At 43.0% G+C, this 27,550-nt stretch overlaps 2 protein-coding genes and 1 long non-coding RNA gene across 4 annotated transcripts in view; 2 read left to right on the top strand and 1 right to left on the bottom strand.

Moving 5' to 3' along the window:
- Positions 1 to 8,677, top strand: part of GCLM (glutamate-cysteine ligase modifier subunit) — a 41,701-nt gene extending 33,024 nt beyond the window's left edge. For both annotated transcript variants that reach the window (XM_075936563.2, XM_006114145.3), the window contains one exon: positions 5,348 to 8,677. In XM_075936563.2, coding sequence (XP_075792678.1) covers positions 5,348 to 5,517 — 170 coding nt within the window. In that variant the 3' untranslated portion in view covers positions 5,518 to 8,677. The remainder of the gene's footprint in view (positions 1 to 5,347) is intronic.
- On the bottom strand, positions 809 to 11,128 carry LOC112544284 (uncharacterized). Its single transcript, XR_003087614.3, has 3 exons — positions 10,656 to 11,128; positions 5,334 to 5,489; positions 809 to 1,646 (listed from the first exon to the last, which is right to left on the bottom strand). It is a non-coding gene; the product is annotated as an uncharacterized LOC112544284 (long non-coding RNA).
- On the top strand, positions 11,126 to 26,994 carry DNTTIP2 (deoxynucleotidyltransferase terminal interacting protein 2). The gene is made up of 7 exons (XM_075936561.2): positions 11,126 to 11,355; positions 13,160 to 14,901; positions 18,121 to 18,256; positions 19,776 to 19,871; positions 21,360 to 21,524; positions 23,333 to 23,442; positions 26,574 to 26,994. Exons 1-7 carry the CDS (start codon positions 11,293 to 11,295, stop codon positions 26,665 to 26,667), a joined length of 2,406 nt encoding a protein of 801 aa, XP_075792676.2. The 5' UTR covers positions 11,126 to 11,292; the 3' UTR covers positions 26,668 to 26,994.
- Positions 26,995 to 27,550: the final 556 nt, after the last annotated feature.

Here is a 27,550-nt window from a genome sequence, read left to right as displayed (position 1 = left end):
TACATGCATTCCTCCCTCCCTGCTGTCTTTATATCAGAGGCAGCAAGGTGTGGGGGAAGGAGCAGAAGCTAGTGCCCATGGGGAGCTGGCTTAAAAGCTGGCTCCCCGGAAGAACAGGATCCACCTGCCTCTCCTTCCAGCCCTGTGCTGCTGCCTCTGATAGAGAGGCAGCAGTATGAAGGGAGCAGGCAGGAGCCAATACGCGCAGGGAGCTGGCTTTCAAGTAGGCTCCTTGCACATGCTGGTTTTGAGGACCTGCCTCCCTCCTCTCCTCTGCTTCCTGGGGGGCAAGTGGGAGTCAGTACTGGGGGGAGCCGAAGCCAGCTTAAAAGCTCCATGGTGCTGCCTCAATTAGAGGCAGCGGGGTAGGAGAGGCAACCCTTTAGGGTTGGAGCTACAGCCGGGGATGCCTGGTGGGCTGCCGCTCCGTGGAACAGTGGCTACATAACAGGTGGCTGCCAAAGCTGGAGCTAGGTTACAGTATGGATGCTCCTGGGGTCGGGGTTGGGACCAGGGCCAGAGCCAGGCTGTGGTGTGGCTGCTCCTGGTGTGGGGCTCCCTGTATCCCTCTTTTCCCCTCCCCCATCTCTCTTGCCCTCTGAGTCTCCTGCTCCCCCTCAAGGCCCTTCTGGCTTCCCCCTCCCCCTCATGCCTCACATGTCACTGCCCCGCCCCCAACACCTCACTCCCTGAAAACCCTGGGTGCTGGCAGCTGCTCCCCTCTGCCCCAGGCAGAGACTCTCAGCCTGCCCCACAAAGAGCAGCCTGGGGCAGTTCCTGCCTTGCACACAGGCTGCCCTGGGGGGCATGTTTCACCTTCTCCACATGAACTGGCGTTTCATTGCTTATGCAAACTGTAAAATCCAAATCTTCAGCTCTTTTGTTGCTTTGGCTTTCATGTAGACGCGGGGTGGATATTATGCAGAGGTGGTAGCAAGCTCACTGCGTGGAGGAGGGGGGAGAAAAGGGGACAGTTTCTACCACTATTTAAGCAGTCTCCTATCTTCTTCAGAGACTGAGTTGAAAAATTATAGCTGCTTGCGCTACATTTGATCTATGCTTTGGCTCCTGGGCATCTTCTGCTTTTTGAAATAAATTTTCATAATTCAAGAATTTGTGAATGGCAGAAAACATACAGATTTTTGGACAAGAAGCTTCAAACTTATTAACTCTGTAATAGGGTAAGTTCTTGAGGCAGTCTGGCCTGGGAAGAGTGAAAATGAACAGCTCCACCAGTGCTCTCTCATCATTGATAAGTAGAAGGCTGGTAACAGAAATTCCAAACATCATAGAACTAGAACTTAGCAGCCTGTTTAAACCAATGCTACCAAATCAGTATCTACACTACTGAAAAGGAGGGTGTTTACATCCCTGCTACCAGGAGCTAGCACCCTGGATTATGATATTGTGAAATAAAGGACACATTACAAACAAAGCAAAACCCATGCTGATTTGTTAAATAGTACCACGTGAACTGACTATATATGTTTTTAAAGTGCCTGTGCCAACAAACTGCATAAGACTTCAAGATCAGCAGGATGCCCAGGACCACCAATCTTTCATCAAGGACGAAGCCCTCAGTATTCACACACATCAGTGTAATTGCTGGCTGCAACCACAGTATCTTCTGGAGCGCCAAGTGCAATCTGCAGACCAAAACAAATTGCAAATTCATTAATACCCACCAATAATAACTGTGAGAGCGGAGACAGAGTGGGATTTGTGGGATTTGTGAGATTTGTTCCCTACTCCGCAATCTTATGCTAGTTAATAAGGGCCATTGTGCTTTAAACTAATGGAAAACATTTACAATGCAGCATATGAATTTACCTCATTAGACCTGTAACTATTAAGGGCCTAGTGTACAAGGTGTTGAGCACCTTTAACTCTGACTTCAGTAGGAACTGAGACTGCTCAGTACCTTGCTAGATTTGGTCAAACATATTAATTTTTTCTAATTATGAATCTGGACTAGGCATGTGAAAGTGTAACCATGTACATGGTTAACTGATGAGCCCATACTTATCGGTTAACCTTCATGGTTTGCACACAACCTCCTGATATCAGAGGCAGCAGTGCAAGGGAGAAGGTGGGAGCTACTTACTCCCGCTTGTATCCATGTAACTGATGAAATTTTCTGCAGTGGCTGTTAGCCCCGCTGCCTCCTGCTATTTATAGTTAGGGAAGTTAAATTTAGTTTAATGAACTAGTTGGTGGAATTTCCATCAATTAGTCAATAAGCGGGGGAGCAGCAGTGGAGTTAGCTCCCGGCTCTGGGCGCTAACCTCACTGCAGCTCTGCCTTTTAAATATATTAAGAGCCATAATCATAGAATCATATTAAATATATTAAGAACCGTAATCATAGAATATTAGGATTGAACGGGACCTCGAGAGGTCATAGAGTCCAGTCCCCTGCCCTCATGGCAGGACCAAATACTGTCTAGACCATCCCTGATAGACAGTTATCTAACCTACTCTTAAATATCTCCACAGATGGAGATTCCACAACCTCCCTGGGCAATTTATTCCAGTGATTAACCACCATGACAGTTAGGAACTTTTTCCTAATGTCCAACCTAAACCTCCCTTGCTGCAGTTTAAGCCCATTGCTTCTTGTTCTGTCCTCAGAGACTAAGATGAACACATTTTCTCCCTCTTCCTTATTACACCCTTTTAGATATCATGTCCCCCCTCAATCTTCTCTTTTCTAAACTAAACAAATCCAATTCTGTCAGCCTTCCTTCATAGGGCATGTTCTCTAGACCTTTAATCGTTCTTGTTGCTCTTCTCTGGACCCTCTCCAATTTCTCCACATCTTTCTTGAAATGCGGTGCCCAGAACTGGACACAATACTCCAACCGAGGCCTAACTAGTGCAGAGTAGAGCAGAAGAATGACTTCTCGTGTCTTGCTCACAACACACCTGTTAATGCATCCCAGAATCATGTTTGCTTTTTTGCAACAGCATCACATTGTTGACTCATATTTAGTTTGTGGTCCACTATAACCCCTAGATACCTTTCTACCTTACTCATTCCTAAACAGTCGCTTCCCATTTTGTATGTGTGAAACTGATTGTTTCTTCCTAAGTGGAGCACTTTGCATTTGTCTTTATTAAACTTCATCCTGTTTACCTCCGACCATTTCTCCAATTTGTCCAGATCATTTTGAATTATGACCCTATCCTCCAAAGCAGTTGCAACCCCTCCCAGCTTGATATCATCTGCAAACTTAATAAGCGTACTTTCAATGTCAATATCTAAATAGTTGATGTCCCACAAGAGACCCCTTCAGGACCCCACTTGTTATACCTTTCCAGCAGGATTGAGAACGATTAATAACTACTCTCTGAGTATGGTTATCCAGCCAGTTATGCACCCACCTTATAGTAGCTCCATCTAAGTTGTATTTGCCTAGTTTATTGATAAGAATATAATGCGAGACCATATCAAATGCCTTACTAAAGTCTAGGTATACTACATCCACTGCTTCTCCCTTATCCATAAGACTTCTTATCCTATCAAAGAAAGCTATCAGATTGGTTTGACATGATTTGTTCTTTACAGATCCATGCTAGCTGTTCCCTATCTCCTTACCACCTTCCAAGTGTTTGCAGATGATTTCCTTAATTACTTGCTCCATTATCTTCCCTGGTACAGAAGTTAAACTAACTGGTCTGTAGTTTCCTGGGTTGTTCTTATTTCCCTTTTTATAGATGGGCACTATATTTGCCCTTTTCCAGTCTTCTGGAATTTCTCCTGTCTCCCATGATTTTCCAAAGATGATAGCTAAATGCTCAGATACCTCCTCTATCAGCTCCTTAAGTATTCTAGGATGCATTTCATCGGGCCGTGGTGACTTGCAGGCATCTAACTTTTCTAAGTGATTTTTAACTTGTTCTTTTTTTATTTTATCTTCTAAACCTACTCTCTTACCACTAGCAATCACTGTGTTAGGCATTCCTTCATCAGACTTCTCGGTGAAGACCGAAACAAAGAAGTCATTAAGCATCTCTGCCATTTCCACGTTTCCTGTTACTGTTTCTCCCTCCTCACTGAGCAGTGGGCCTACCCTCTCCTTGGTCTTCCTCTTGCTTCTAATGTATTTATAAAAAGTCTTCTTGTTTCCCTTTATTCCTATAGCTAGTTTGAGTTCATTTTGTGCCTTTGCCTTTCTTGCCCCTGCATTCCTGTGGTGTTTGCCTATATTCATCCTTTGTAATTTGTCCTAGTTTCCATTTTTTATATGACTCCTTTTTTAGTTTTAGATTATGCAATATCTCGTGGTTAGGTCAAGGCGGTCCTTTGCCATATTTTCTATCTTTCCTACGCAGCAGAATAGCTTGCTTTTGGGTGCTTAACAACGTCCCTTTGAAAAACTGCCAACTCTCCTCAGTTGTTTTTTCTCTCAGTCTTGATTCCCATGGGACTTTACCTATCAGCTCTCTGAGTTTACCAAAATCCTCCACCTTAAAATCCATTGTCTCTATTTTGCTGTTCTCCCTTCTACCCTTCCTTAGAACCGTGAACTCTATGATTTCATGATCACTTTCACCCAAGCTGCCTTCCACTTTCAAATTCTCAACCAGTTCCTCCCTATTTGTTAAAATCAAATCTAGAACAGCTTCCCCCCCGGTAGCTTTTTCAACCTTCTGAAATAAAAAGTCGTCTCCAATGCAGTCCAAGAACTTATTGGATAGTCTGAGCCTCGCTATGTTATTTTCCCAACATATATCTGGATAGCTGAAGTCCCCCATCACCACCAAATCTTGGGCTTTGGATGATTTTGTTAGTTGTTTAAAAAAAGCCTCATCCGTCTCTTCCACCTGGATAAGTGGCCTGTAGTAAACTCCTAGCATGACATCACCCTTGGGTTTTTTTTACCCCTTTTAGCCTAATCCAGAGACTCTGAACACTTCTGTCTCCTACATCCATCTCCACCTCAGTCCAAGTGTGTACATTTTTAATATATAAGGCAACTTCCCTTTTTTCCCCTCTCTATTCTACCTGAGCAAGTTGTACCCTTCCATCCCAACATTCCAGTCATGTGTATTATCCCACCAAGTTTCTGTGATGCCAACAATGTCATAGTTGTATTTATTCATTAGCACTTCCAGTTCTTCCTGCTTATTACCCACACTTTTCGCATTTGTATAGAGGCATCTAAGATACTGATTTGATCTTACCTCCCAGTTTTGCCCTGACCCTCCTCTCTCTCTGTCTAGTCGACCGATAAGCTTATGCTTATCAGATAGTTGACTAGTCGCTTACAACCCTATTTACAATGAAAGGAATTGTTTACATTTTGGTTTGATTCAAATTTAACCAAATACCTTTTTAATTTTAGAACTTCTTTGTGAATCAAGTTTTCAAGAAGCTCTTCAGGAAAGTATCCAGAGCATTCGAGCACAGGAATGGACTCCATTGTGGCTTCTCCGGTATTCAGTCATTGTTAAAAGCAGAGGCATTATCAAATCCAAAGGCTATATCTTGCAAGCAAAAAGAAATGTCTCTTAATACATTTTTCATTTTGACAACAGCCTGCTGTCTTAGTGCTTTGGAAACATACTGCCTTTTTTTGCATTAAAAACTGTACAGAGATGAAACCATCATACGTTGTAATGAAGACCAAAAGTGGTGACAGTAATGCCTGGGTTGTTCAGAGGCCTAGTGCTCAGACAGCTTTGTTAAATACTGCACATTTCTTTCTTAACATAGGGACCAGTTCACTAATATATGAAATACTTTGTGTTCATTGAACTGTTTTCTAATTGACATTATCTAAAGAAATATTTTTCTTTATGATTGATATAAAATTATCACTAAGTATATTTTGGCTGCCATTAAGGTAATATATAGAAATGTATATAATTTTTGTTGTTGTTTTCAAGAAAGAAACTAAACAATTTGAATTTCTTCTGAAATGCTTATTGCTACTCGCTAGTTAGCTATATAGGATTAGAGCAGTTGAATAACTTTTAAACAGTTTTCTTTGTTTGTTTTTTTTATCCATAGGAAAATTCTGTAAGTAAACATTCATTGGAATCTGATTAACTGGTATAGCAAGTTAGCTGCTTAATTCACATGAATGAAAACTTGGCTTTCTTTTCATTATGGTACAAAAGGCATATGTGTTTTATAAAAATTAGTTTGTTTCTGTACTAGGGATGTAATAGTGTACACAGTTAGCCAATGAGCTTTGGCTCATCGATTGGCCTTTGCGGTTACACTTGCTCCCCCTCCCCCCGTTTCCCCGTGCTTCTGCCTCTGATACAGAGACAGTAACAAGAGGGGGCAGACGGCTCCCCTGGCACTGGCTCCCAGGGAGCCGCTCTCTGCATGTAAATGTGCAACTGTTGAATTTGCACATAAATACGTGCATTTTAACATCCCTATTCTGTACTCCTCTTACTGTGTTTTACCATGTGAATAGGAGTGATGCCATTTTCTGTCTTAAAATTGTAAAACGTAGTGTTTAAACCAAGATCTGGGATTACGCAGTCAAAATCAAATTAAACTGGAACCAGAATGTGCCCGGTTTTGTTCTAATCTATGTATTAGATGCTTAAGAGCCACAGATACTTTAAGAATGAGCATAAAATCAGAACAGTTAATTATATAAATGTTGATGGGATGTACATAGTATAATTGGTTAAAGGATGTAATGTCTGTTAATTTGGGTTACCTAGGGAATTAACTGATGTTCAGGTATCATCCAGGGAACAGAATAACAAACTACTATTAAACCTGTGTGTTCTTGTTCCTTTGCATTACCATCTTAACATGTGTAATATTGTTGGTGTCTGAATCTAAAGATCCTAATGCTGGATCTAAAACTGGCTTTTGGTGTGTCTTCTGACCTGGAATGTATCCATAGATTGAACTTGACATTTAAAAAATAGTTTTGTTTGTTGCAAAAACATTTTATCTAATGCAATTTAGCAGTAAAGATCTTTTCAATGCGATTGCTATCTGTAGCTCAGTTTTTTCATAGTCAACTGATACTGCATCAGTGAAGTTGCTATTGATTTCAGTGAGATCAAGCCATAGTCTGGTAATTATTAACTTAGTTTTCTCTAGACTTCGAACTTGTGGCTTAAAGCAATGAATTTACACTAATTGTTTTGTGTATCAGAAAAATCACAATGTTTTCTACATGATCAGATATAAACTTTTTAATTCATGCCACTGAGTTAGTCTTTCTGTTATTTTTAAAGATTTGATATACTGGTAAATGTTAATTCTTAAATTTCTGAGTTCTTAAATATTTATGTATGTGACTCTGGGCTAGTAAAGACTCACTGAATTGACCTCCAATAACACACTTATCAGCTCTGGCACTCCACCAGAATGAGAGAAGGGGAATTGACAGGAGAGTTTCTTCTGTTGAACCAGGACAGTGTGGACCCCATAGTGAGTAGATCTAAGCTATTTCAATTTGAGTTACACTGTTAATATAACTCAGATCTTAACGTAACTTAGACTTGCCCTAAAAAAGGAAATATCAGTCTAGATTTATGCAATTACGTGATAAATATGAGGTGGGCTTGGAGGAGACTGGGCACTGATAATGCAGAGGAAAAAATTTAGAAACATTATCTTTTGATAGAAGAAACTGATTTTGATCGTGGAGGGTTATTTGTGCATCATATTTACAAAATAATGCTTATTTAAAACTTATATGCCAGGTGTTCTCCTTATTGGTTAGAACTGGTAGGCATTGATGTATAGCATCTACTTGTAATTCATTTTTCTTCTTTGCATATGGAGCATACCACAGTCTGACTGTTGACAAGCATTTACATTTACTTGACATGTATATGTTTAAATCTGCAAGACTAAAAACATTAAAAGTGCTATAACTATATAGCGAAGTCCTTAATTGAGCTAAGGTTAATTAAATAGTGCACTGATTACTCTAGTCTATGGAGATACTTAACAGGAATTCCTTTCTAGAGGAGGAATATAAAAGTAAGATTTCAAGAAGTGAAAATGTAAAAATTGGAATTACTGTAATAGTATATGTCCTTACTTGAGACTTGCATTTTTGTGGATGATTTGTATGAATTCTAAATTTCTCTATCATTGCTTGCATTGGTTTCTTTGGGAGGCAAGCAGGAATGACTCTACTTTCCTATCAGAAAATAAGTTTGGTGAACATCAGATTACTCAAGATATGCCTCAATTTATTGACATAGTGGGGTAGAGGAAGGTGGTACTTAAGTGATAGAAATGTAGCTTTCACTTTCAGTCCTTTGGGTACGATGTCCATTTTCTTGCACTTGGATAGTTTCACTTTCGCGCACATTCCCTTCACTAATTTGAATGCTAGATCCCATTTACAAGTAACAAACCACAAATGCCAAATTCTCCAACCACCATGTTTCCCTCAATCTCATTCATTTCTTCTTTTGGGGAGTTGGTTTTCCAGGTGTGTCTCTGTAACTATCATTGGTCTTCTACACGAACTGTGTGGGAAGGGAAGAAATCAAAGCACCATTTAGTTGTATGTAACTTATTTCTTGCATAAAGTGTATTTTATGCAAGTTTAGGTATATTGATTATTATTTAATCCTGGAGTGTAGCCAATTTCATTCTTTAAGTTTAAATTGTAGTTCTTGTGCTGAATATTGTTTTCTCAAACACTGAAAAGCTTAATAAAAATGTATATGTATAATCTTGTACAATTTTGTTTTTAATGTTGAAATTAGAGTGCTGTGGACATGGTTTTATCACTGATCAAATAATGACAAAAATATTTACAAGATTTCATTAATTTTATCTAGTTCCTCCCTGTATTGCACTTACTAAAGATTCCCTATAAACAAATACTCAATCTATACTAAAATATAGATTATGTAAATCTTGCCAAATATATCTGGATAAATGCTGGGTTGTATTTTGTTAGATCTGAAAAAAACAAGGTAACTTTCTTTGTAACACATCAACACCATTTTCTCCCCTGCCCCCAAATTTATTTTGTGATGGAGGCAGCATCCCTCTCCCTATGAATAGTACATTGGGGATGAGACTTGAACCTCTTCTCCAATCTGGCAGTACACATTTCAGAGACTCAGCCTGGAGTCCTTTTTTTTTTCTTTTCTTTTTCAAGTTAGGGCAGAATTTGGCTCAAAACTATTTCTAGCACCTTTAAAAAAAAAAAATCTGGAAGCACTTGCTTATGATTAGTGGTCTCTTAAATGTTCCTTTGTTAGCTGCTTAATGTGGCAAAGCTTGAATTTTTTTCACTAATACAGGCAGTCCCCGACTTACGTGGATCCGACTTACGTCAGATCCCTAGATACGAACGGGGTCAGGCAACTCCCGCACATGCGCAGCAGCATTCCCGGGGCTCGCTCACCTGGGTCCTAGGATCCTCCTCCTCCTCGGGCCGGCTCCGACTGGGGTCCGGCAGAGCTGCCGGGCAGAGGAAAAGTGCCTCCCCACGCCCGCTGCCCCCTCCTCTGAGCAACAGGCTGCCGAACAGACAAAAGCAGCCTCTCTGCCCCTCCTCCCCTCTATACATGCCGGGCTCCCGGAGCGCAGCAGCGTCCCCGGGGCTCGCTCACCTGGGTCCTAGAATCCACCTCCTCCTCCTCTTCGGCCGGCTCCAACTGGCCTCTGCCTGCAGCAGCTGGCCACAGGGACAGGGATCCCGCAGAGCTGCCAGGCAGAGGAAAAGTGCCTCCCCACGCCCGCTGCCCCCCGCCCCCGCAGCCTCGCATCCTGCACACCTCCCCCTCCCCCCCTGCCAGCAACAGGATGCCCCCTCCCCTGAGCAACAGGCTGCCGAACAGCAGACAAAAGCAGCCTCTCCGCCCCTCCTCCCCCTATACATGCTGGGCTCCCTGGGCAAACAAAGACTCCACCAAAACAAACAAAGTGCTGGCCTCATTGTGTTAGCAAAAAAAGGACCCTCCTCCTAGAACCCTGGGTGGTGTGTGGAAATAAAGCTATTAGCTCAAAGCATGGTGCAGAGCTGTTTGGTATTTGATGAGTTACTCCTTTAGTCCTGAGTTTGTCACAGGGACAGAAATAGATGTGAAATCTTCTGAACAGGGGAACAGACAGCAAAACAAACATTAGAGGGGAGTTAACCTTTCCCTATGCTATCCAAAACTAAAAAAAATGTTTGGCTAGAGTTTCCCCTACAATATGTACCAGTTCCGACTTACATACAAATTCAACTTAAGAACAAACCTACAGTCCCTATCTTGTACGTAACCCGGGGACTGCCTGTACTGTGAAATGGATAACCCTTAAGCATTTATTTCTGGGAAACACAATAGCAATGTGACTTTAGAAAAACTTTTTTTAACCCCCTCCCTGCCCATAGTTTTATTTAATCCTCTGTTGTTGGTTTTGTTCACTGGTAAAATGTTTCGTTAGAGGTGTAACATGGAAAAATATACATATTTTGTTAAAATAAAGGCTAGTGCTGACTATTCTCTAATAAGTGAATGAGTTATGGAAGGCTGTAGTGGTGGATTATTGGTCCTTTTCCCAAACTAGCCAGTATTCTAGTATAATCCTATTTTTGACAACAGGTCTACGAGCTGGAGAATTCATGTGGGAATTTTTAGCCACAACGCATAACACATGCTTTTGAAATCGCAGTTGTAGTAGCACTTCATGCCCTGACCACTTCACTTTACCTTTACACGTTGGTCTGCCTGACTGTTACATGCTCCTGCGCCTCTCATCCAGTCAGCGATCACCTACTGTTTTTCTAACAGTGTTGTCTGCTAAATGGTGGCAGAATACGCGTGGGGATATTTTTAGATTTGTTTTAATAGCAAAGGCAGAAGGCTGGACTCCAGCGCGGAGCTGGTTAACTGTTGTGCCAGGCTTAGGGGAGTGGAGGAGCTAGGACGGTGCATGCTACGGCAGTTAGGCTACGAGCGCAGTAAGGGGGCGGCTTCACTGCACCTGCTGGCCCTCGCCGGGGTTTTTGCTTCCCCGTGCAGCTCTTCCTGCACCTGCCCCTCCCCCCGGTGCCTGGACTCACGCGGGGCCAACCGCCAGCAACCGGCGGCTCTGCGAACCGGAGCCTCAACGGGGCCCCCCCCTGCTCGGGCTTGGCCCCGGGGCCGCTAGAAAGGCGCGGAACGAGGTGGAGCCGCCCCGCCCTGACATGGAGCCGGGGGCGGAGGCCGCGCCCCCGGTGTCCGCGCCTGTCCCGTCCCTGCCCGGCCGCGTCGGGGCTGTTTCCCGCCGGAGCCTTTCCGCGGCGGCCCGGCCGGAAGGGAGCGGGCAGGCGCTGCGCACGCTCCGGGCGGCACGCGGCGGAAGATGGTGGCCACCCGGCGAGCTACGCGGCGCGGGCCGGAGCCCGCTGCCCCTGCCGCGGCCGCGGTAGGAAGGAAGCGGGAGGCGCTCGCAAGCCCCGTGCTAAGGCCGGGCTAGGCTGCGCGCGCCGGGCGGAGGCTGCTCTGTCCGAGAGGGACGCAGCCCGGCCGGGTGGGCGGCCTGGAGCTCGCCCTGAGGTGGGCCGGGGAGCGGTGCTCGGTCTGGCCGCTGCTTCCGCCAGCCTGACCCCCCCCCCCCCCGATAACCCAGTGATGGGCCTCTCAGGCGTGACCGGCAGGGCCCTGGATGGTCCGCTGGCGTCCTTGGGTGGTTCCGGTGGGTGGCAGCCGCTCACTCTGTCAATCCCCTCTCCGGCTCCTGGTTCTCCTGCGGATGCCTGTGGTGGCGGGTGCTCGCCTGTGAGGCTGGCCCGCTCCGCCTGCCTGACGCCACAGGCTTGGAAGTGCAATAGTGTGTGTCAGTTGTAGCTCCAGACTGTGCTAGGAGACCGTTCAAAGGCCTTGAGACCCGAGGAGGATTTTAATAATTGGTCGCATTTCTGCATTTTTATGTTTTCTAGAATGGCTTTCTCATTCTTTGTCTTTTAGACTGACGGGGGGGAGTGTTGGGGGGGCAGTGTGTGTGACAAAGGTGTTCAGAATAAAATGGGTAGCATATTGACAAATAGGAATCACAGTGGACAGGGTGGGATTTTGTTGGGCTCACCATACATTTTTAGATTGCAGCAGTGACTTATGTTGCCTTTCATCATCCAGTGCTAGTCAGGAGGTTTTGAGTATTTCTATGCAATACAGACTTTGCAACAGTCATCTATACCTCTAGACTGCCCAAGCATTATTCCATAGATACCACTAAGTTAGGAAGGTTTAGGAATACTCTGATAGTATAGTCTTAGCATAGCATATTAAGGCTCCTGGTATTGCAGACTGCATTTGCATCCTGTGGAAGGAGCTTCAATGAATATATAACATTTGTATCCAGCTCTTTGTACTGACTTCTTGTAATTTACCAGTACCAGTTCAAAGGGTTGGCAGTCTTTGTATCTATGAATGGTCTTGGGGGAAGCTCTCTACCATAATAATGGGGCAATTTACTGTGATGCTCTTGCTATCAGTTCCTATGCTTAACAGTTTCTGGCTAGGGATGGCTGTCTGAGTTTAGGAATTCCATCTTTGGAATCTGTTTCTTCTGAGAGCCTGCCAAGCCCAGATTGAAATAGATTCAGGACATTTGGTTTAATGTATGTATTTTTTGGGTGTGTTTTGTGCTTACCAAAAGATAGCTTGATTCTTGGGTCTGATAGAACTTCCCTTGATGTGGGATCTGATATATAAATCACTATTAGGAGCACCTTTGTGGTTCTAGAGGACAGTCCATGGAGTTATTCTGACAGAGGGAGATTTCTGGAACTAAGGACATTCTCATTCTAGTTACATGAATAAGTCACACTTTACTTTGGCAGACATAATAAAAGATGGCGTAGAGGTATAAAGCAGAAAAAAACAGGAAAATCAGTTGCTGGATTTAAAGCATAAGTTTGAGGTCTCCAACAGCACAAATCTGAGGAAGTAGGATTCTGCCAGGAGGAAGCAATATGGGCAAAGTCTGATGCTAATTCTCAAAAGGCATAGGTGGGCAAATGAGTGCTGAATAATGCTGCTTTGTTACCTGCAGGTTGTGGTACTAAGAATCGCAAAATATATGTCATCAGGTTAACTTTCTGTAGGCAGTTATTTAAAAAGTCAAATGCTTGTGAATTTGAGCTCAGAATGATTTATGACTTTCTTTTAAAAGTGTATTTTTCTTTGGAAATGTCTTGCTTACTAATCTTATTTTTTTCTTTTTGTAGCTGTCATCTGCTGAGGTTAGTACTCCTGTTTCTGTGAAGATGTCCAGGAGAAGAACTAAAGGAAACTCTCAGCCAGAAGTCATTCATGAATCTCAGGATGAGGAGTTGGAAGATGTTGAAACAAAATCAGAGCTTGGTGATGCCTCTGAGGCACAAACAGATAAGAATATAAACAAAAATACATATTCAGCAGAATCAGTTGCTGAACCACAAGCTGATGGAGATGAAGCAGAATCAAATTACTCTATATCTGAACATCAGACACCTTTATTCATAAGGATAACAAGGAGAAGACAAATCACAATTCCTTATCAGCCAGAATCTCCAGCCAAAAATAGGTCTAATAAGACAACTCTTCCAAGTGAATTAAGTAAATCTCAAGATGAAGATGTCTCTGAAGCTGAGTCATGTTCTTCAGCTGTATCTGGAGTCTGTACAACTGGTGCTACAAGAACTACAAGAAGCAGGAAAAGCCAAGCTAAACTCCACCCAGATCCAGTTTGTGAAGTTCAAGCAGAAGAAGTTTCTGATGCAGAGTCATGGTGCTCTGGTCTTTCTGCGGAGCCAGCGGTAACTACCAAAAGAATAACTAGGAGTATGCTGAAACTGCAAGCAGAAACCATTAGACAAACTGAGAAAAAAGATAGTGAAGTTGTGCTGGAAGATGAGAAGCCAACTGAGGACAGAATTAAATCCCAGACAGTAACCATATCTGACACTGAACATGCTACAAAATCTGATTCTGATACAGAACAAGCTTCCTCTATTTCATCCAGTAGACACCTCACTCACAATAATAAACAATTCAGCCCTTGCAAGTCCGAATGCCAGCCTGAATGTACTAATACAAACCCAAGCGATGATCCTAAACCAATTTTAATTGATACAATACCCAACAGTCCTAAAAAACCAGGAAAAAGTTGTATCCTAGAATCTCCTAAAAAAGAAACAATAAAAGAGAGACACTCTGAAATTATAGATAACTCAGAGGAAATGTTAGAAAAGGAGAGTGACATAACCGGAAAAGAATCACAGTTGAAAATTGTGTCCCTTTTTCTTTCTGACCATGAGAACCCTGATGACTCCGTTAAGTCCCAAAGGCAGGCAACCCCAAATGAAAGCAAAATAATTCCAGAACATCAAAAAACAGATATTGAGGAGGTTATGCAGAGTTCTTTCACCCAAGCGAATGAATTAATGGTAGCTGACAAGCCAGCTACCACAACAAACAGTCCACAAAAGGTCATACACCTCTTACCAGTTGGTGATGACAGTGTCAGTGACTGCAAAATGTCTGATGTCAATGAAGACAATGGTGAAGGTCAAGCAGAACTAGTTACTGAATCCTCTCCACATGTAACCAAAATATCATGTAATAAAAAGGAATGTGCCGTGTTGCTCCTGAGCAGCGATGAGAGTGATGAAAGTGAAAACAGTGATGTAGAAGAAGTGGGTGATGTAGGAGAGAATCTGGTTTGTGGAGAGACTAGAAATCAGAAGTCATCTGCAAACAAGTCTTTAGAAAATGATTCATCGTATGGAGGCCTGTTTGTAATAGACACAGAACCTGGTTTGGGTGGTAACAAAAAGTATTACCTAGAACAGGAAGACACAAGGGGGGATGCAGAAAGTAAGGATGCAGAAAGTGAAAGAGATGAGGAGTCTTCAGAGCTGGAAGATGAGGAGGAGTTCATAGATGAAGATGAGGATGCAAGTTTATTGAAAAATAAAAAGCCTAACATGTAAGTGTTTGAATTACAGATAATTTAAGCAGCCACATATAATTCTAACAGGCATATTGTTAGTATCCAGTGATGTAAAATAATGAGGGAGTTCTTGTGATGATATAATCAATGTGTGAAACTGGAGTTCCTTGAACTCCAAATTGGAATTATAGCTCCGCAATTCAACCAATTGTTCTGTTATGCATATATCCAGATGCGGCTCTGTGACCTGCATAGGTTCCACTAGTGCCATGGTCACCAACAGGTCAATCGCGAGGCCTCGACCGGTCAATCGCGAGGCGTCCGCCCCGCCCCCATTTCCTTCCTACCCCCGAGAAGCCCCACTACCTACCTCAAGTGAAAATGGAGGTAGTGTCGGTTTCCTGGGGATGGACAGAAGTCCCGCAGCTTAGCGCCACTTCCGGCGATTCCGGAAGTAGCGCTAGCTGCTCTGCCGGGTGTGCTGCGGGAGGGGTGAGTTAGCCCCGGGGGAGACGCACGCGGTGGGGGGGGTTAGCCCCGGGGCAGGTGCGCGCGGGGTTTTCCCTGCACCGGGGGGGGGGGGGTCAGGCCCCGGGGCAGGTGCGCACAGGGTTTTCCTGCGCCGGGGGGGTTGGCCCCATGGCAGGTGTGCACGCGTGCACGCGCGGGGGGGCTTCCCTACGGGGGCGGGGGGGTCGGCCCTGGGGCAGGCATGCACGCGCGGGGGTTTCCCTGCGCTGCAAGAGGGTCGGCCCCGGGGCAGGCGCGCGTGGGGTTTCCCTCGGGGGGAAATCCTGGGAGGAGGCAGATGCAGGAGACTCTGCCCCCACTGGCACCCAATTCCCCAGCCCTCATTTCCCCACTCCCCTCCCCTCCACTCCTCTCCCTTCCCCTCTCTCCGAACGCTGTCCCCACTCTCTGAACACTGTCCCCGCTCTCCTGTCCCCAGCCACAGAATTCTGTCCCCATTCCTGTCCCCACTTGCACTCTGTCCCCTGCTGCAGAACCCTGTTCCCTGCCCCCCCAGCACCCTATTCCCTCTTCCCTGCCCCCCGCCACAGAATTCTGTCCCCACAAAATGTATAATTATAAATGCTTCATTTTAGATTTAAATAGCATGAATAAAAAACATAATTTATTTCATAACTATAAACCTGTGATTTTAATTGTATACATCACATAATTTAAAAATAAACTGTTTATCAGAGTGTGTAGATAAGGGCTGGGGATAGCAAGTGATGGACAAGAGGAGAATAGAGAGTGGCGGGACTTTAAGAAAGAGGCAGGACTTCAAGGAAGGGGCGAGGCGGTAGATCTTCGCCTGTTCGGAGATTTAAAAAGTGATCTTGGGTGTAAAAAGGTTGGAGACCACTGCACTAGCGTGACTGTCCTTTAAGAAACCTTTAGCAGTGTTTTCCCCATCCAGCAGGTGCCCTGTTTTTTGTGGGGAGGGGAGTGTTTGATTTTTTTTTTTTTGGTTATCACTATCCTCCCAGCTTTAGTGGTACCTTTCCTTGCCACAGGAGTGGCTCTTCTCACACGCTTTCTGTTATTACATATTTTTGTTGGCTGAATTTCATAACAATTTATTGTTGTTTCAGCTTGCCTATGAATTACAGAACTTTTGATATGGAGTGCAGTATACTGAGTACTGAAAACACTCATGTAATCTTAATTATTTTTTTAAATGAGGTGTAAAAAACTGGGCAGCTGAAAAAACAAACATCATTCCTTGTTTTTTCTTTTGGGGTAGGTAAATGGACTTCAAAGATTTTTTAAATTTAGATAAAAGATGAACAGGAATGTATGATGCTGTCCAAACATATACTGGATATTTGTGAACCTGCCTTTTTCACTGTACATTTGATGAAATAGTTCCCTATGTTGCTAAGCTGTGTCCGTATGCATATAGATCACAGCCTTTTATCGCTCCAAGCATTTGTAAAAATTGCTTTAAAATAAAGTACATTAAGCACCAGACCTGAGCCTAGAACTCAGGTTGTTCTTTAGCAAAGCCTAACTAATTTGTCATAGTGTGCCCTGGTCAAGTTGTTAAGCCTCTCTTTTCCTTGATTACCACATATTAAAAACCTGTTTTGCATAGACAGTCTTTTCATTTATAGATCTCAAATCTATTCCCAAAAGTAAGCATAAGTAGCCTAGTTTTACACTTGCCTCAAGTGGAGAGATTTAACTGTCACTGTGGTATTGATTAATATCAAACTCAAGAGACTTTTTAAGCTACCTGACCAAATTTAGGGTATTTTGTTTATTTAAGCATCCAAAAATTTACAAAATCCAACAGTAGACACTTGAATATTTTGGAATTTAAGTAAAAATGTTTACTTGGTTTTCCACATCCTCCTGCGTTGTTTGCAACTCAAACTAGGGTGGGGTGAAACTGACTAGTCTGGGTTTGTTGCGTTAAGTGCATGCACTGATCATTGTTTTCTTAACATTTGATGGTTTTCAATACATCTTGTCAACAGCAAACACACATTTCAAATTGACCATCAAATATACTTCACGAATTAGTTAATCTGGGGAATTGCAGTACTGGAACAAATGCTGCAATGTGATACACTTTCAAAATGTAGTTTCTAATAATGTAAAGTATTGTTAGGAATACAGGCAAGGACATTACACGTCCCAGTGTATGTCTAATGATAACAAGTATACAGATACTAGTGTTCAAGCATCCAATATGTTTGTATTTCCAACTTGTTATAATCTTGCTTGTTCTTGTTGCTGCTTGCCTTTCTACATGGATTCCTTATTAACAAATTACAAAATGTATAAAAGATAGACAGCAAGCTTGCATTTTTCATTTTGAAAGTCAAAACTCATTGACAAGGAATATTCTGATAACATTGATAATCTATCTAGTCTTTCATTAGCTAGTCAAACAGCTCAGGGAGGCTTTGTGGAAGCGTTTCCCCTGTAGTTGTGGAAGCGATTCCCCTATAGTTCTCTCCAACAAACTTTGATTAAAATGGTCTATGTTATGGCAATTGGAAGTACAGAATGATTTGCTATATTGTCTGTATTTCCTTTCTTCCCTTTTTAGTTGTTAAACCCCATTGAGCACTGTAATCTAGAAACTCCATAGGACAGCTATCATATATGCACCAGGTGCACAGAGAAGGAGGATAAAAGACATTTTTCTCTATCCTGCCTTTCTTCAGAGGGCACAGCAGAAGATTGCAAAAAACTTGTTAATATTACATATTGGTTAACTAGCCATTTCTCTTTCAGTTTACATCTGTCAAGCAGCATAGATCCTGGTCTGAACATCAAGAGGCTTGGAGGCTTATATATTAGCTTTGATGCAGGACAACAAAAAGCTGGCCCAAGTGTAGTTAAACAGTTAAAGAAGGAAAAGAAAGAAGAGGTAATATTAATTTAAAGTTATAATTTTACAAATGTGTCTGGAATTCAAAGATATTAAAATTAGTCCAATTGTGACATATTTAAAAAGAAAAGTCTTGCTAGTTGTGTTTGGAGGGAAGATAAGTTCTTTATGGCCAAAGCATTTATTTATATTTGTTTTTATGGTAGAACCCACCCACTGAGTATAGAACTCACAGTACATTGTAAATACAGGGAATTTTCCTACAGAATAGGAAGAAGTCCAGTATGCTAAAATGTGGCAGGAATTTATCTACGGATTATATTTCATGAATTGAGTTTCTGCCAAACTACATCTAGAGTTGCCAGATGGTTTCAACAAAAATACTGGACACACTTGACATTACATCACAATCTACATTACATATTATTTAGAAAATACTGGACATTTATATTTTCTCATTTAATACTAGACTGTCCGGTTCAAAACCGGATACCTGGCAACCCTAACTGCATCATTGCAGTCCTAGATAATAATTCTCGTGCACTTAGTTGTGACTTAGATTGAGGATGATATTGTGACTTCAGATAGTTACACCCTAAGCAGGAACTAAAACTTGGTGCAAAACCCGCAAAATTAGGTCTGCTTACTATACTTAATATGAGAACTGTTGAGTTGAATGGACATTTGACCCCTCCATAGCTGTATGAGATGGGATTCTAGGCTGATTGCCAGTGAATGACTGGTATGCATTGCTTTCCAGGAAAGTTATTTTCTTAGGTAATGCCATCCCCAGTTTCCTCATTTACTCTGCCTGCTGGTTTGCTTCTTCCAATGCCACTCTACTTTACTTTATAGCTAGCCAGCCTTCTGCACTCTCCTTGGTATTAAGAGCCTCTGCTTTCCCCATCATGGGGCAGGGAAGCTTGTCTCATTTAGCAACATCTTTAAAAAAAATTTTTAGTTGATGCTTATTTATGATTCCCCATAATTTCTGTGCTATATTATTTATGTAACCACATGTGTAATAGAATTCAGATCTGATCACCCCTGGGTAATCCTCACTCATTAAGGGTAAGACTTAACAGTTAACCATTCACATCCCTAAGTAGAATAAACCTGTTTATAATCTCTGTTAAATGAAAACGTAGAGGTGGCATGCCTGTATAGCCATTTTTGCAACTGCAAATTCATATCGGTATTGAACAGTAATTTGAGATTCGGCCTTGTGGAAATGTTGAGAGAGAATGAAAGGTTAAATTCTCATCCCCATGCCTAGCCAGAAGGGACTCCTTGTCCTAGTTGCAGCATTAAGTAAATTGGTTTGGGGCTTCCTTGTCATCTTGTTTTCATGTATTTTTTATAAAAACATCTTTGCTTACATAGATGTTTCGTTCTTCAGAACATTTGAGAAATAGAGATCGGGTCCTTGGTAGGCACCAGTTGCTAAAGCTAGTTAATGCTGTTCTGTAAAATCAGACTGTAGAGTTTTCTGAAAAACACTCTTAAATAATATGAATCTGTAGCATTATTTAAACAATATCTTAATGATATCTTTTAGCTCTTGCAGAAGAGTATAATAACTCCCGATTTTGAAAAAAAGGAGTGTGTGCCACCATTCAAGGAATCAATCCGTCAGATAAAGAAACAGCGCAAGGTAAGTGGATAGCCTCTGGCTGTAGTGCCACTGGCACTACAAAACCAGAATTAGGCATGTAAAATCCCGTTTAACTAGTTAAATGTAGCGTTTAACTGGTTAACTGATAAAAGGGCAAGCGACTCTCCCCCGCCTTCCTGATTAAAGGGTAGAAGCAGCTCCTCCTGCCCCATCTGCTGACAGGGGCTGCTCCAGCCAGGCTGGAGTGCTCTGGCCAGGCTGGAACGCTCCGGCCTGCAGTGTGTCTGAGCTGGGCCCATTGCCAACAGAGGCTGCTGCAGCTGGGCTGGAGCGCCCCCCACCCCGGCCGCCCATGGCAGGCCCCGCACAGCTGTAGCAGCCCCTGCCCACAGTGGGCAGGGAGCTATTCCAGCCCCCCTCCCGTTAACCAGAATGGGTAAGCCCAGGGGTAGGCAATAATTTTTGCCTGGGTGCCACCCCAGAAGGGGCAGGGCCTAAACAGGAAGGGTCGGGGAGCCCTTTTGCCCCCCTTCCCACTAGGCACTCATGCTCTGGAAGAGGCTTGGTATGCTCCCACACCCCCAGATCAATCAGAGCCTGGAGGCGAGGGAGCGCAGGAAGCCTCCTCCCATCCTGCGAGGAGCACATGGCACTTAGAAGTGCTGCGGGCTCCTTGCAGAGCTTGGGCAGGGTGAAGGAAGCTTCACACAGCTCCCCCGCCTCCAGGCCCTGATTGGCCTGGGGGGCAGGGGAGTGTGTGAAGCCTCCTCCACTCTCTCCCCCCACCTCTCCGCCCTGCGAGCACCGCGTGGTGCTTCAAATCACCACATTCTCCTGGCAGGGTGGGAGGAGGCTTCGTGTGCTCCCCTGCTCCCAGGACATAATTGGCCTGGGGGCGGGGGAGCAGCAGGGCCTCCATGGGCCGGATCCACCCGCTTGGCGGGCCAGATCCAGCCCGCTGAGGCCCTTTTGCCCACCCCTGGGTAATCCTCACTCATTAAGGGTAAGACTTAACCATTCACATCCCTAAGTAGAATAAACCTGTTTATAATCTCTGTTAAATGAAAACGTAGAGGTGGCATGCCTGTATAGCCATTTTTGCAACTGCAAATTCATATCGGTATTGAACAGTAATTTGAGATTCGGCCTTGTGGAAATGTTGAGAGAGACTGAAAGGTTAAATTCTCATCCCCATGCCTAGCCAGAAAGGACTCCTTGTCCTAGTTGCAGCATTAAGTAAATTTGTTTGGAGCTTCCTTGTCATCTTGTTTCCATGTATTTTTTATAAAAACATCTTTGCTTACATAGATGTTTCGTTCTTCAGAACATTTGAGAAATAGAGATCGGGTCCTTGGTAGGCACCAGTTGCTAAAGCTAGTTAATGCTGTTCTGTAAAATCAGACTGTAGAGTTTTCTGAAAAACACTCTTAAATAATATGAACTTTTTATCGCAGCAACTCTTTGTTTTTTCCTTCGTCTCCACCACAAGTTCTTCGGTGCATTTTTATTCTTTATATTATGTCATAGGCAGAGCGAGAGAAAACAACAGGTGATGGCTGGTTTGGTATGAAAGCTCCAGAAATGACAAATGAATTAAAAAATGATCTGAAGGCGCTGAAGATGAGAGCTTCCATAGACCCCAAACATTTTTACAAGAAGAATGATAGAGATGGGCTTCCCAAATACTTTCAGGTGAGGAACCAACAAAAATAAAGAAATCCTCTTACCACTTTTCTAGTCCAGAACAGTTAGGCTTATTTCCTATCTAATTATTTTTAGATGTCTGTCCAAATTCACTTTTACAATTAGATGTACATACCATGAAATTGTTGATTTCTGTTTACTTACAGTTGAACTTGATGACCGTTTACAAGTGGGATTTTATGCAACCAACTGTTTAACCTTATCTGTGTATTTCTACATACACACGTTTTGTATTGCTTTTTTGTTTTCCGACTTGTAACTGATTTCATAGAATCAATGCAGTACATCCCTTTCTTGGTAATGAATTTATATCTAACCTGTCAGATTTTGCTAGTGTTCTCTAGTATATCAGTTAAGGAAGTTAAAATACAGTTATTTTTGAAAATGTGTAACCACTGAAATTGCCTCCCCTCTGCACGCACTATATCAGAGGCAGTAGCAAAGGGGGCAGGCAGCTCCATGAGAGCTGCTACTTGTGGGGAGCTGGCTTGAAAACTGGCTTCCCGCCTGCGCTCCGTCCAGCCCTCTGTACTGCTGCCTCTGTATTAGAGACTTTTAACCTGGCTCCCCGCGAGTACCAGCTCTTGCCTCTTTCCCCCCCCCCCACCCTGCTGCCTCTGATAGAGAAGCAGCTGGGGGGGTGAGGTGCATGTAACCATGTGCACGGGTACACATTAACATCCCTAATATCTGTCTGTTTTACAAGTCTGTTATAATAATAATAATTAATTAGTTTTCTTATTAGTCAAAATTCTCTTCAGTGGTCTGACTCCACTGAATTACTGAAATTCCTGCTACGATAACTCTGCAACTTATTGTATTTTGTGGTATGAGAGAAATTGAAAACTATTAGATGCAGTCTGTTTAATTAAACTCAAGGTATACATTTTACCATTATAGGAGATAAATACTTTATGGGCCTCCCTTATCTCCATGTTATACAAACCAACTTCTGTGAAAGATCTGACCTTTGCACAGTAGGGCCCCTAAATCTTGTACTGGGTTAAAAAGTAACAGTAATTGTTGAGCAAAAACTTTGTGGGGCTTAAAGTAGGAATGGGGAACCTAAGGCCCAGGGTCTGGATGTGGCCCCTAGCTCATCTGGATCTGGCCCTGATGCATGGGGCTCCCCCTCCGCCTTTCATTGGGGAGCCCGTGCTGGTACTCGAGCCCCTCCACCGCCCCCACCATGGGGCTGGAGCACACAAAATCAACTAGCCTGGGCCCTCTTAGACTCTGGTGTGTGAGGGGAATGTGGGTAGTGTTGTTTTGCTGCTGCTTAGTTAGGCTACATTAGTGAGGGTTGTTTGGGGGTTTTTGCTTTTCACTTTTCTCACTTATGTGCAGCCCCCAACAGATTTTTCTGAGAGTCAACAGCCCCAGACCTAAAAAAAGGTTCCCTACATCTGGGCTAAAGGAAAGGACAAGACCTGTGAAAGATTTTAATTACCCAGAAGTTTATACGGGTGTCCTTTCCCTCCCTCAGGTAAACAAAAATATAATCCCGTGTAAATTCAGAGAGCTAGGATGTGTTTACCTTGGTAGGTACTGCCTGGTGCAGCAATCCTTATGTTCAGAGCTGCACTGTTTTTAGTTGCTGTTCTTTGGATTATACATAAGAAAAATGGTGATTATGTATACAAACCACTGCTTGTTTTGTCTGATGCTTTACAGTACAATTTTTCATGATTCCTCCAATTTTTCACCTCAAACACCTGGGTTTTGACATTTAAAAGCAAACAGAAAACGCTTTTATTATGTTGCAGCAATGTTCATTTTAAATTTTCTTTTCCCAGGTTGGAACTGTGGTTGACAGTCCGGTAGACTTTTACCATGCTCGAATCCCCAAGAAACAAAGAAAGAGAACCATTGTTGAAGAGCTGCTTGCAGATTCTGAGTTTAGGAGGTATGTAAACTAAATGTCTTTATAATTGTAATATTATCAGTATGATTAATCTGAGTCAGGAATGTATTACAATTTTGATTAAAGTAACTTTTCCTTTCGGTTAACTTGAATTACTTTTTGTATTTAAAATTTCATTAGATTCAGCTTAGTGCCTCCATGAAGCACTTCTATTCTGGAGATCAGTATATAGCAGGTGTTGATTAATACCAATTAAGAGAAGTATATTGGAAGCAATATGCACTGTACAGAAGTTGTCCGTTATCTAATGGACTATAGGAGGTGAGTTAGTGATCTTAGTTTAGTTCCATAACAGGTGCAGAAATCAACAGAAGTGTCAGTCTTGCCACAGAGCCCAACTATTGAACTAGGCCTGGCCAACCCCCTCTTTTCTGGAAGTGACTTTTTTCAGAATAGGATTTAGGCATGTTGATGGGGAAATGGAAGTGAACCTGCTCTGCTGTTGCCAGTCATATAGCCATGCATATAGATGGGATTTCATTGTACAGGGTGGTCGATAGGGCACCATTGTGATAATCAAATTTGTCTTTGAAATGTATTTAAAGACTGATAGAACATTTGGTAACGATAATTCTTGGCACGGATTGGCAGCCTTAACCATTTTGGATCTGTTAACATGATATGCTGCAATTTCTCATCATTTCATATAAATGACTTTTTTTGTTTGTGTGCACATGCAAAGAGAACTGTGGTTGGGATATCAGGAGTTGATTGCAAGTCAGGATTTTAAACATATTGACAGCATAGTGTATGGAAACTTCCTAGCTATATCCTACTAGTATGATTAGCTTTAGTCAGTACTATTTCATAGCTACCAGTTAATTAAAATATTAAAAACAGTGCTTAAAGATTAATTGCTCATGAAGCCTGACAATTTTAATTTTTGTACCTAATTAATTAACTGAATAAAGCACTTAGGTATTACAACTGTTTGTCAAGTATCCTGATGATAAACAGCTGCCTTAGCAAGCACTAAAATGCTGATATTGTTCACACTGCTAAATGATGCAGGAACAGGAGAATCTGCCCTGAGAAAACTATAGTCAGCCTGTCTTCACTATGTACATTCTGTTTAATCTTATTAATCTTAGTCTTCTCTCAAATCTTCAGTAGAATAAAACTGATTAAGGCTGTGAGTCTGTTGCAGAGGCCATGGATTCTGTGACTTTCCAGAACCTCTGTGACTTGTGCTGGAGCTGGTCCGACTGGTCCGGAGTAGAGATGTAAGCGACTAGTCAACTATCGGATAAGCATGAGCTTATCCGATAGTTGAGTAGTGACCCAACTAGTCGTTCCCCCACCTCTATCAGCAAAAAGCTGGTTCCCCCCAGCATTGTCTCCACGGGAGGCAGAGGCACAGCAGGGAAATGGTGTGCCGGTTCCCACTGTGGAACTTCAGCCTTTGAAATGTAGCAAGAGTCCTGTGGGGGTGCTGTTTTGCTGCTGAGCCTCTTCCTCCCCGACCCCTGCAAGACAGCAAGGGGGTGAGGAACAGGAGCTGGTGCTGGGGGGAACCAGCTCCCCCCAGCACCATCTTTGGGGGTGCCACCTGCCTCCCTTCCCTCCTCCCTCTGCTGACAGGAGCTGATGCTGGAACAGAAGCTGCTCTGGCACCAGTCCCTGTTGCACCGCAAACAGGTTGCTGCACTCAGCGGAAGTCTGGACCAAGCAGTCCCAGCTTGTGCTGGTCTGGAACGCTGCACCTCTGCATTTTAAATGTAGTAAGAGCCTGGAAGTTCTTACTATATTTAAAATGCTGAGCGACAGCACGAGTGGCTTCCAGAGCCAGCATGAGCCAGCACTGCTTAAGTCTCAGCTTGAGCCAGCTCCTGAAGCTACCCCAACTGCAGCTCTGCAGAGTGGTCTTATTGAGTAATCGTATAGTTGATACAAATTGTATTGACTATACAATCAGCTAAGTAACCACAATTTAAAATCCTTAGTCCAGAGGCCATCTGAGCACCTTCAGCAGTCCCTGGGCCTGTTAGCACTGGCAGCTGTTTGGACAGTCTCAGCCCACTGCCTGCACCGCTTCTCCCCACGAGCAGCAGGAGTTTGGGTGCTGGAGGAGGTTAGGAGCTGGAGCAAGTGGTTGAGGTGCAGGAGGGGGTGAGAACTGCGACCTGCGCTTACCTCTTGGGCTCCCCGGAATCGGCAACAATTCCCTTCCTAGGCAAAGGCACGGCCAGGTGGCTCTGCATGCTGCCTCTGCCGGCAGATACTGTCACCGCAGCGCTCTCTGACTAGTTTCTGGCCAATTGGAGATGTAGAGCTAGTATTTGGGGCAGAGGCAACATAAAGAACTGAGGGACAAATTGCTGCTTCCAGGGAGCTGCGTGGAACCAGGTAGGGGGGCCTATCCGCTTTCACAAGCTCCCCCCAGCAGCAGGGGTCCCCCCCAGAGCACTCAAGAATTAGGGGTATAGACTACAAGTCACGGACAGATCTTGGGCTGTAAATTTTCATTTACTGCTTGTAATCTGTGTGATTTTTATTAAAAAATACCTGTGACTTGATTGTAGCCTTACTGATTGTTAATAACAAGAGCACACTGAGGGGATAACATAACATTTAACATAAACTGCTGACAACATTAGTGGTATTAGCACCACAGTTCTTGCTGAGCATGGTCATTGTTGACAAACAGGCATTTAACGAGCTATAAAACACGTTAGAAGCCTAATTGTGTGCATGATGTAAAAATCCATTAGTATAGGTAAAAGTTGCTAATGCAAAAATGCTTGGGTGTTTTTCAGATTTGCGTTTGATTTAATTGCTGCTTTTTTTCCTCAGAGGAACTAAAATGTTTCGTTTGTGTTGTGTGATGCAGCAGCCTTTTTTCCCCTAAGTTTGGCATTAGTTCTACCAGAAGTATTTTTAAAAGGATTCAGAATATTTGCATATCATATCAGCTCTACTACCACTGTCGCTTCTCTTTTACTAATTGTACACCTAACAAACTGAAGAAGCATGAAACAAAAAATGAGACAAAACTTACTCTGACAAAATATTATTTCATGTGTGATTTTTTTTTGGGGGGGGGTAGGTTACACTAATCTTTTATTTGTTGCTTTTGACATATTAAATAAAAATGCTTTTTTGTTGTTGTTCAGATACAATAAAAGGAAGTACCAGGAGATAATGACTGAAAAGGCAGCTCTTGCAGCAGGCAAGAAGAATCGGAAGAAGAAGAAATTTCACAAATGACATGGAGAAAATAACAATATGAAATTCTTTTTTTTTTTAATTATGAAATTGGTTATGGAACATTTTGGTGGTGATTGGTTTAAGATTGAAGCTATCATACTGACTGGGTTAGGGCAGGGCTGGCCCTGCTTTTGTAATATTTTGACAGGGAAGAGTGAAATTTGAGAGAGGCAATGGGATTTTGTTCTGTAGACTGGTACAGATATGCAATAGAGATAGCATGATTCATTCTTTATAGAAAAAGAAAAAACAGACATCCTGTACAAATATATTGTTGATGGAAATGGTCATGTGAAAGAGTTGGGATTAAAATACACATTTTTTTAACTAATCATTGAGTTTTTTAAATGTCACATTGAGCAGCCATTCAGATTTACTGAGCAATGTCACTGCAAAATCATAAACTTACACCTGGGCTATAAAAATAGCATTGTATTATGTGCTATATAAGATAAATAAATTGGCCACATATGGAGATGCGTTTTAAGAGATTTCAAGAGGCTTTATCAGCTTTATCTTGAAGTGGGTGTTCATATACTAGATTGGTCTAATTTAATATTAACATAAAGTTAAAAATGTAGACTTCAAGAGATACTGCTAAATCTAAGGCTTCATCACATTTGCCAGCTTCAAAATTCTATCTTGGTCTCTGCAGTAAGGATGTTAAGGACTAGTCGACCCCCCCCCCCCGCCCCTGCAAAGGGGGTGGGGGGAAGAGGAGATGCTTCAAAGCAGCAGTGCTGCACAGCTGAGCCCGGGATCAGCTGTGCGGCACTGCCTCTTTGAAACGCCACCTTGGCGTTTCAAAGCAGCAGCGCTGCATGGAGCCCAGGGTCACCAGCTGAGCCCGGACTCTGCATGGAAATTCCATCAACTACTCAAC

The sequence above is a fragment of the Pelodiscus sinensis genome, chromosome 9 (genome assembly GCF_052426305.1).
Source record: "Pelodiscus sinensis isolate ZL-2025 chromosome 9, ASM5242630v1, whole genome shotgun sequence".
NCBI lineage: Eukaryota > Metazoa > Chordata > Testudines > Trionychidae > Pelodiscus > Pelodiscus sinensis.
Note: the sequence above shows the minus strand (reverse complement) of the source record. Positions and strands in the feature narration are given on the sequence as shown.

Excerpts from the sequence above, each read along its gene's own strand:
- DNTTIP2 (XM_075936561.2), top strand. The coding sequence starts at position 11,293 with ATGGTGGCCACCCGGCGAGCTACGCGGCGCGGGCCGGAGCCCGCTGCC. Across the intron at positions 18,257-19,775 it reads AGAAGGAAAAGAAAGAAGAG|CTCTTGCAGAAGAGTATAAT; the intron begins GTAATATTAATT and ends GATATCTTTTAG. Across the intron at positions 19,872-21,359 it reads AGATAAAGAAACAGCGCAAG|GCAGAGCGAGAGAAAACAAC; the intron begins GTAAGTGGATAG and ends ATTATGTCATAG.